Raw genomic sequence first — 10,524 nt, 5'->3', positions numbered from 1 at the left:
GGGTGTCCCTTCACGGTTTAGCTCATGGCATCATTGAGGTGCTCAAGCTCCAGCACCATGACAAGGTAATGATTCTTTATTGCTGTTGTGTGTGTATGTGGGTGGGTGTTTTGCCTGTGGGTGAGAGACAAAGAGAGATAGCTCAGACCCTACCTCTGCCTTGTACTTGAACAAATGACTTTTCTTTTAGCCTCACCAGTTTGCTTTTGGGAAATGGGTGTTGTGTGACTGGATATGCACACCATGGCAGCCATTTTGTCAGCGTGCACATGACACACACCCAAAATTCCAAATGTGCCCACCAACCAAAAATTGTTGGGGATCTTCCTCTCACCTAAGCTGACCTCACTTCCCCCAAAGCCATTGTCTTAATGTGGAAATTCACCAATCTATTTGGTATCTCATAGGAGTGAAAGCTTTTATCAGCTTGTTCAGTAGATTAATCAATTAGAGATGCAGTTTTATTAATTAGGAGGGCCCAATTTTTATCAATAGGCTTATTTAGTTGGCAAGATTGAGAGTTAAGGGCACAACTCTTTTTTGGAGCTAATTTTGGTTCTGGTGCGTTACTGTAAGGAACAAAACCAAACATAAAAGATGGCCTATCGTTCAAAAAACAAGTAGTAGCTTTTACTTATTAAATTGTAACTTTAGACCTAATAGATCACATTTTTAAAAAGGCAAGTGCTTAGTCAACCAAGAATTCTTTCATCAGTTGAGAACTAACTTATGAGATGGATTTTTATGTGACTGCATCCAGTTCAGCTTGAAGTAATTTCCACTGGAAAATGCTGTCCTCTTATATGCAATTACTTCTTATCCACACTAGGTGGTCCTCATGAGGTTTCATTTAAACCAACCTAATTGATTTAATGGAGAGTTAAATCAGGTATTAAACCTGATAGGATGTAGAAATTAGTTTATCAGGTTTTGAAAAGAGACATTTTTTCTCAGTTGTGTGACTAATAGTAATATACGTTGTACTCCTCACTGTTACAGCAAATCTGATCATGGAAATATACTTTTGTGCAAAATGGCTAAAAATCCACATCCAACTTCTGGGGCTGCAAGTTAAGTGATCCTGTCTGCATAAAGTCAATGTGTGCACATCCCCTAGCAATTGTGGGTGGGGAACTGAATCCAGGCCCTTTCCTTCCGACTCCACTCTCCAAAACATGCTAGGTGTGGTCATATCTGACAGCACCATCTATTTGGCCAGTAGATGCACAGAGATCCTTGTGTGCAATAGCATGTGTATGAGTGAGGATCTATGACTTGGCTGAAGGTACTGAAGTCTTTATTGTATAATGTTTCCAAACACATGTGACCTTATCCAGAAAGGGCAATGACAATCAAAAGCATCTGATGGTCAAATGTGAATTGTATGTTCGAAAGAGTTCTGTGCATGTGGTTCCCGGAACTCAGTTCCTGCAATCAGCAGTTAGGGGAGATTGTGCTGTTCCTGATGCTTGAGTGAAAACTGCACGCAACACCTAAACATGACAAGCCCAATCACTTGTTTGAATAGAAGGTGGGTTCCATCAAAGCCTCCCCTCTCTTTGGCCCACTTTTGCAAGCATGTACCTCTGTTAGTACTTCTCCGCTCATGATATTGTGTTGAATTTTGAATAATTTTGAATCTGTTTTGAGAACACTATTGCTTGTACACTTCGTAATGAGCCATGCATTGTGAAGATGCATCTTTAATGCATCAAAAGGATCCGGCCAGCTCTGATTTCAATAAATAGTATCCTGTAGGCATGTTTTTGCACTGCAGTGTTCCCAATTAAAATAAATTGTGTGAAAGGAAAGCAGGACCGTTCAGCAGGTGCTTAAATGTACCATAGGATCTGTTGCTTTAAAAAATAATTGACTTCTCAAAGTGTTTTCAGTAAAATCATCACTTCCATTCTTAGGAATGGGAATTACCCATGCACAGGAAGAGGAGCTTTGTTATTCAGTATTCAAATGAATCACTTGGTCTCGAAGGTGAATAGTAGAGAGAAAAATAAAATTAGCCCAGTGGACTAATTCATTTTATTCTGTGATTTTACCATCAGCTTCATCCATTCTTTCCCATGGCTTAGTTTTCATGTGTTAACTCAAGCCTGCACTGCTTGTGACCCATCAAGTGATCTTCCACCCACCAGCTATGGACTGTGGGCTGTGAAGTGATTGGCCATCTGTTTTTGCAGTCCTAGGAAGGCAGCAAAACCAGGAGGTTCAATGAGCTCCTAGTTAGCTACCATAGTTGGCGAGTTTTGTTTGGCTGAATGAGTCACACGTTCTACAGGTCTGCCTCTTAAGTACCACCATTTTATTCAGATGGCCTTCTTTAAACTAGCTTTACTGCCTTCTGCAATGGGAAGAACATGATATACTTATGGACAAAATTAAACCAGACAAGCATAGTTAAAATCCAGCCTAAAGGACAGTCCACATTTTTGTCCAAAGTACTTACTCCTGCAGCACAAAACTAAGCATGTTTATTCAGAAGTAAACTCCCTAGTGAGGGTATTTAAAAATTCAGCCTAAGGCTGCAGTCCTATATAGCAGGCTTCAGCAACCTGGCACCTTCCAAGTGTTTTGGACTACAATTTCCACAATCCCTGACCATTGGTCATGCTGGCTAGGGCTTGTAGCAGTTGTCATTCAAAACATCAGGAGGGCACTATACACACTTAACTGGGAGTAAATCCCATTTTGCTCAATGGGGTTTATTTCTGAGTAGACAGGTATAGGATTGCACTGTTAATCTTTTGTATTTATAGTCTCCAAATATATCCAGCAGATTTTATGTTGCAAAAACTCCTTGTGACAACAGGACTTGGTTGGACAATATGTCAAGTTTTTCTTGTATACTTCCATGCTCCTACTCATAACTCTTTCTTCCATTGATAGTAGAATATTATCCAATCTGCATAAACAAATGGGCTACAATAGTTTTACAGTTTTAAGATTTGTCTGCACTTGATTATTGTGCATATGATTATTGGTAGCCTGAAGTATGAACTGACTCCATTGAAAAGCATTGTGTTTGAGCTGATATGAAGCCCTACCTTTGATAATGCATTCACACATGCGAATTATTATAAGATGCTGAAGTTACCAAGGGACAAACACGCATGTGTGAACCAGCCCCCTGCCATCATATAATGACTGAAGAGAGAATTCACAAAGATTATAGCTCAGCTTTGGTGAGCAAGGATTTCTGGTCATAGAAGCTTATCTGTGATATTCAGTGACTTCAGTACTCCAATATTACACTGTACATGTGAGTAGACCATTGATGTGAGCAGCTAAATCTGCAGGAGAACCATGAAGTCAAGAACATATCATCTCTAAGCTGTGCTTTGTCAGCACATAATGACTTAGAATGTGTCATGTTCACTACCACACCAGTACTGCATCATTACACACACCATCAAGTCATATCTGCAGGTATCACAAGCAGCCACACCACCAAAACATTTAGATGCTGGATGCTAGTCAGTAATTTCTGTCTGTTTTATACAGCAACTTAATACCATATGAAAGTTCAACTTCTCTGGTAGTATAAATTGACCCAATGCCATTGACTTTGGTAGCACTATACTTATTTGTGCAGTCTGAGGTTCTGTTCCAATAAGTCTGCTTTCTAGAGAATGGATGCCCCTAGTCCAAGATCTATTCAGTGGATAGAGAGAGAGAGAGAAGAAATCAGATTCCATCCCCCTTTCTTGCAAACTATGTTCCCTCTTAAATATCATCAAACACGGAAGGCTGTGGATCTGTTTTCTGCAGTAAGTAATCATTTAATTAAAGGGGAAATTAACAGGACTCCCAGAAAAATGCCGCAGCTGTGTTTTTGTTAGACATTATATATAAAAAAGGAAAGAAATAATATAGTAAATCATTTTGTATAACATGAACGTGTTTTATACAAACTAATCGTGGTAAGTTCCAAGTGTCTTGTCACCATGATAATACTGAATGACGGTTTGCGCCATGTCCATTAACTCAGAGGCCTTGGAATGGTAAAGCCTGTACATGCACAACATCTCCTTTCCCAAGATACGCTGCAATACAGTTTAAAACAAGTAAAGGAGAGCAGTAGATTCCTTTTTGATGAGCTCAACTTCAGTCATTTTCAACGAATTCTCCCACCCCACAGGTGTTGTGGCTCCAACACGGCCATCCTCTGGTAGATCCTCCTTTGTAAGTGTATGCTGCAGAGATTTAATCTGCAGTGTCCTTCTTGAACTTGTTTCATCAGCTTGTCATAGACTGAACCTCAAGGAAAGACCTTCATACTTTCCCTGGTGCATGTTCAGTAGCGGTATCAAAAAAAGACGAATTCTTCTCAGAAGAAAATCTCTATGGCCTGTGGAATCTAGAGGTAAAAGAGAGAAGAGTGGAGAAATTCGTAATGGCACTTGTTCAAAATTTCATCACAACAATTTTTAAAAAAATTCTGAGTTATTGTTAACAAGGCGACATGGTGGTGCACACCACCCAATCATTCCTGCTACAAACTAGAAGAGCTAAACAAACCTTGTGTCCCTGATTTAGTTAGCATTATGTGCAAACGAGGAACACTGGCTTGTCGCTCTCACGACAAGCCAGAGCAAGAACCCCATAACAAACGATGAGTTCTTTCTGTCTGTGGCTTATTGGGAGAGAGACAAGCCAGAGTTCCTGGTTTGCACATAATGCTAACCAAGCCACAGATGCAATATCTGGTTTGTTTAGCCAGTCCTACTTGCAGTGGCAGTGTGTACCTATATATACCTGCTGTCCCATTCACAATAATCCCCAATCTGAAAAAAAAAAAGTGGGTTATTGTTACTTGCAAAGCCATGCCAACATGTCATGACTTAGGGATATGTGAAATGACTGTCAACATTTTCTATAGTTCTATAGAATGTTTTTGTTTCCTTTGAAATTCTCAAATTGTTTTTCCTGAAGAGAAGCCTCTACATTTACTTCAAACTCTGCTTTGACAGATTATTTATTGCCTTTTGCATCTTACGTGCAAACTCTTCAGAAGGTGAACGTGTGAAAGGATTTACAGCTCCTAATAGACATCATTGTCACGGGGGGATGCTATTCTCAGATTACAGAATTGTTGTTTTTCTCTCCCTGCCCCCTTCCAAACTAAAGGCTTTTATTGGTATAAGGCAACCTTCGCCAACATGAGTGTGCTCCAGATGTTTTAGACTACAGCACCCATCAGCCCCAGCCAGCATGGCCAATAGCCAAAGGTGATGGGAATTGTGCTCAAAAACATCTGGAGGGCACCAGTTTGGCAAAGGCTGCTACAGATGGACATAATATTCTGAAGATTCCAGACCCAAACAAATTATTTATAAATAATGGAAAAATAAATATCTGAGCAACTGACCTTGTCAAATGCTTGCTTGATGCATGCACCTCCATTTCGTTACTTTTGTACTCATTTAGCTCTTTGCGAATGGCTGCCTAGGAAGTTCAAATGAAAACAAGATTAATTGACCTTTTAAAATTAGCAAGAAAAGACACCTTGAAAAAAGACACCTTCTCCATGTAGAACCCTAAGCACTGGAAGGACAAAATATGAACTGCTTTAACTTTTGCATACAACAAACCCAATTCTGTGGCCTCTGGGCTCATAGTAAGAGGGCCGTGTGTCTGCTTTGCCATGCACACAAATCTTGATTCTTTTCTCTACATGACTGGGGAGGGGGGGGGGAGTGCCAAAGCTTCCAACAGCTTGCTAACAGTGGCACACCAAAATGTGAGCACATGTAAAAATCAAAATCTGGATGCATGTGAAGCAACTGCACTCTCTCACACACACCTGTGCCTAGTCAACACATGCAAGTGAATGAGGTGGTAGAGTTCAGAGGTAGTAGAATAGAGCATAGCTCTTCTGACTCCAGATGGGGGATGCTACTCTCGAATGCATCCCTGTGTTTAAAAACAAAACAAAAAACCTCCCTGCAAGCAGAAAGCCATCTCAACAAGCAGACTGGGAGAAAAACTTTCTCCCCGATGGGCTACTTTTTTTTACTTGCAGGGAACTGTTGCATGTGGAGCATTCAGAAATGTCACTCCTCCGCTCTACCACTTCAGGATGCCGCCACCTCATTCTGCTGCAGGTAGATCACTAATCTCTCAGGCCTGGAGAAGCTGAACCCTCAACTTCCATCTCGCCAACACAGAACAGCTGTGTGAAGGCCGTAGCTCTGTGTGTGTGTGTGTGTGTGTGAGAGAGAGAGAGAGAGAGAGAGAGAGAGATGATACCAGGTTCATCTGGGAACTCTATGGGTGGGGGCAATGAAATGGCTCCCTCTTACAAGAACTCCCATGCCAGTGAGGTTAGGTGTGAACTGACCTATAATCATCTTCACCAGGGATTATCTGCATGCAGGGTTTCAACCAGATGCCGGACCCTTCCATTCTGAAAGTGCCACAAGCACACAGTGCTGTGACCTACTTAATAATTTTCCAGATTTGGACAATGAGTCTTTTGCTTCTGCTTTAAACAGATGCAGCACAAGGTCCCTCAGCTACCTATGAACTAGCTTTGTTAAAAATGCAAAACAGAAATACGAATCCATGCCATCTGCATGTAGGGAGAAACAGTTCTGTGTAAAAAGGGGAACTAATTGGGGCACAGTTTGCTGTGCAAGAAAAAAAAATCTGTTGGCTCTATGCATGTGCAAATATATTCTTAAGTAATTCATGGTACTACTCATATACAGAGAACCTTCATTTCACTGTGGGCACAATCCTATAACTTCTGCGTAAGCCTCCGAACTTGGAGGCTTGTGAGCATCCAGTGCAGAGTGGGAGGAGTGGTTGATGTAATCTTCACCACCACTACTCCTCTCACTCTGCATCTTCACCCGATAGGCTTTTTTGCAGGGCTGCATGTGTGAGTTTCAGTTGCAAGATGCACATGCCATCAGATGATGCCTTCTAGCATAATCCTATGCATGTCAGAAGTAAGCCCCATTGAGTTTAATGGGGCTTACACCCAGGTTACTGCATATAAGATTGCACACTTAGACTGCTTACATAAGGGTGGAACTACATGTTACATTAAGAATGTTTTAAATTAACATGCTTAGAACAGGACCTGTCTTTTTCTTTAGAGAAATTAGCCATGTACAGCACCTTGGCAGGCAAACAGCAACTTCAGGGTGATTTTCAGCAGGAGAAAGAGTTCAATCTCTGTCTTGCCCCAGTCCAGATTTAGATGGGGCCCCCACTGCTGCTTTTTTTAAGGAAAGAGATGTGGCCAGTTTTAAGCACATTAGTTTGGCACTAAGATATATGCCTGTCTTCTGGGTGTAATATTTGCATACTGTCATATATAATCTATGTAAATGAATGTACATCACCGTAAGTGTAGAAAGGCCCATACCTTATCTGCTGCTGAGAGCCTTGTCCATGGCTTGTCTGCTCGTCTGTCATAATCCTGTGCTTTTGCCACTTCCACATAATCACTGAATCGAATAAGGATTTTTCTGTCTCTTAATTCATCAACTGTAGGTCTTTGATTAAGCTTTGGGGAGAAAAAAAAAAGAGTCTCCATGTAATTGCATAGCAGAAATAAGTAATGGGGGAGGGAGATTTTTTGGAAATGTCTGGGCTTTTCTTTTTGTCCATTCTGATTATCATTGTATGCATTTAGAAATATGAGAGAAACATGGTTCAAACTCCATTTCTTATTTCAAATTCATGAAGTCATCTTGAGCAGCACACAAGACAGAGATCGTTTGCCTAGCTGCAAATATTCTACTGTCTTGCTATTCTAGATTTGTAAGAGTGCCTTTCTCTGCTTTTTAGTGTTGCATTTAGTGCCTTGGAAATTTTCCAGTTCCTGGAGTATTGTTCTTCACACAATACATTAGGAAAACCATAACATCATAAGTTCCCCACAGTGTATACCTATTTCAAACACATATCCCAACACGTGTTTTGGAACATGTGTACAGAGAGGTACATGCTTAAAAAATAGCACATGAAGCAGCCCTCAGTGCTCAAATAGTTCTAATTTAGGGCTGCTTCATATGGTACATATTGCCTGAAGAGAGATAATTTGCCTTGCTGGAAAACTCCCTTAGTTAGTATGAACGAACTTCTTCCGTCACTCAGTGGGTGGGGGCAGAGAGTCATAGCCTAAATAATTAGTTCTCCAAGGAGTTTTGGATGGTACCTTTATGCCCTGATCCAGCAGAGATCTGCATGCAGAAGCAAGTTTCCATGCACGGATCATTTACTGCATTAGGAACTGGGTGTAAACTGGATACACATCAGAATGCACATCTGAATGAGGATGTTGTGCAGCTGCATTCCGTTGCTTTTAGTGGACTGCATTTAAATTTAAATGCACATCCCTTTCCACATTCTAGCACAACTCACAATGTGTGTAAATATTGTTATGTGTGAATAGTGCTGGATAAGGGCTGTAATAAGATATCATATAATTTTACATTCAGTGTATTTTTGTCTTGCATTGACTCTGACCAGAAGCCTCTGGGTGCCTGTAGTAGCTAGGCGTTTCAGCAGTTGTTACAGCCATCTCTAATGAACTATTTCCAACCACTCTCAATGCTTCTGCTGCCAACCTGCTCGCTCACCTACCTTCTGGCAGTGGCTTCTCCTTGAACTCAGGGAAGCAGAAAGGAAAAAGAGAGAGCTCAGTAATAGCTGTTGCAACCCATAGCTGCCACAGTCAGCTGGAGGTGTCTCATTATAGGGCTCTTCGGATATCCCCCATACACACATTCAGTGAACACGTAAAGGATGGGGTGGGATTGCACCTGCTAGACACACAGCCCGACACCAACACATTGCTGGCCGTGCCCCCTATGGGCAGCCACACACTCTGTGACAATATAGTGTGAAGGAGTGCTACATGCACATGAATCGGTTTCCTCCATGTGAGCAGGAACCCTGATTGGCCAGGATTCCTGCTCACATGGAGGAACCCTTTGCGCATAGGCCTCCTTCATACTACCACCAAACATGTGGCTGCTGCAGGGAATGGCCAGCAGGTGAAACCCCCTCCCCCCTCATGCATTCATTGAACTCATTGGCAGGGGGGAAGAGTCTGAATACTCATATTGAGCATCGTTTACAGACTGTAGTGTGAAATGGGGGTAAGATTAATTTCTGGTCTGCATGACTTATGAATGAATCTTGGAGATACATTCAGAGAGAAGCTTCAAGGAACTTGTACAATTCATTTTTAATACCAGGCTATATTTAGAGCTTCTACAAAGGATTTGTGCATTACTTTAGGGAATGAATGGAACTCTTTCTGAGAATTGCTCTTATGCCAGTAATTCTGGTTACTGGTGTGAAAGGGTTTTTTATATATCCACTTACCAGACTCAGCATAAAGTTGAACGCACAAGACATCTGTATTTACAGAGAATAATTCTGCACACTCTTTCTGAACTGCACAAGAATTTCTCTTGAGACCAGGATGCTCTGCACCAGGATGTAGATGAGCATCAAATACACAGTTCTTGGCTGTGTGTGCAGAGCAAGATGGTCCATCAGGTCTAACATCTAATCCCTATATACAGGAAAAGGTTTGCACTAAACAGCAACACATGGGAATCTGCAGGCAGGCAGCTTACTGTGGATGTCTTGCCACAAGAGGTAATGGAAAGGAACTGTTGCTGTAGCAAGAAGTCTAGTAAATGATTGCCAATTAGCTGAGTACAGATTTTGTGTCTCTCTTCTTGATTACTCCACTTGTCATGAGGATAATTTGCCAAGGGCTGCTCCCGTGCGAACCTCCATTAATACAGAGGGAACCACATAGGAACAGCATCTGATGGATTGTACCCCATGCATGGTTAAACCCTTGCTGTCAGTTTATCACAGGTATATGGTAGATCCCCACCAGCTGTCATCACCTCACAGTAAGGATCCACATGGATCATGAAATGTTCAACATGTGTACCAAATGTAGATCAAGCCAAGCTGGGCAGATACAATTCCTCTGATACTTGCCCACCCTGTGCTAAACTACACTCAAGTCACAGAGGTATCATCCAGCAAAAGTAAGCGGTGATTCAATCCAGCTGAGAACAAGAGAGTGGGACTTAGTGGTCACTACCTGTTGCTGGATTGCACTCCAGCTTCAGAGGCTGGGGGGGGGCGGGGGAGCATTGTGGGACTCCACTCACAGGTACCCCATCACTGTGCTACCCAGGCTTCAGTAGCTCAGATGGCACAGTGTGCAAATACTGCCATTTGCTATAACCAAGCTCAGCTCCAGTAGGATCTTATTATGAATCATGTGCTAAACATTTGATCAAGACAGATTATGTAGACTAGAGAACTTACCTTTCTCGTCAGCCTCTGCTTGATCTCTCTTCTTTCTTCCTGTTCTGTCTGGTCATTCCTTTCTGCAGAAAATATGAAGAGAGAGATGAGTTTCCTCATCAAGACCAACTGGGTTGCTCTTCCTTTGTGTGTGTGTTCCTCTCCCTCACACACACACACTCTCTCTTTCTCTTTCTCTCTCCACACACAGCC

General features: G+C 41.8%; 1 protein-coding gene across 1 annotated transcript in view; it reads right to left on the bottom strand.

The window, feature by feature from the left end:
• Positions 1-3,777: 3,777 nt before the first annotated feature.
• The window catches only part of PHACTR3 (phosphatase and actin regulator 3), a 371,137-nt gene continuing 364,390 nt past the window's right edge, over positions 3,778-10,524 (bottom strand). The window contains exons 10-13 of the mRNA XM_084854302.1: positions 10,333-10,394; positions 7,391-7,531; positions 5,384-5,460; positions 3,778-4,372 (exon numbers count right to left, since the gene is read on the bottom strand). Of these exons, the coding sequence (XP_084710428.1) occupies positions 4,357-4,372; positions 5,384-5,460; positions 7,391-7,531; positions 10,333-10,394 (296 nt within the window). The 3' untranslated portion in view covers positions 3,778-4,356. The remainder of the gene's footprint in view (positions 4,373-5,383; positions 5,461-7,390; positions 7,532-10,332; positions 10,395-10,524) is intronic.

The sequence above is a fragment of the Heloderma suspectum genome, chromosome 4 (genome assembly GCF_057233095.1).
Source record: "Heloderma suspectum isolate Gila_16-S chromosome 4, 16-S_ref, whole genome shotgun sequence".
NCBI lineage: Eukaryota > Metazoa > Chordata > Lepidosauria > Squamata > Helodermatidae > Heloderma > Heloderma suspectum.
The sequence above is the reverse complement of the archived record's forward strand: the minus strand, read 5'-3'. Positions and strand labels throughout refer to the sequence as shown.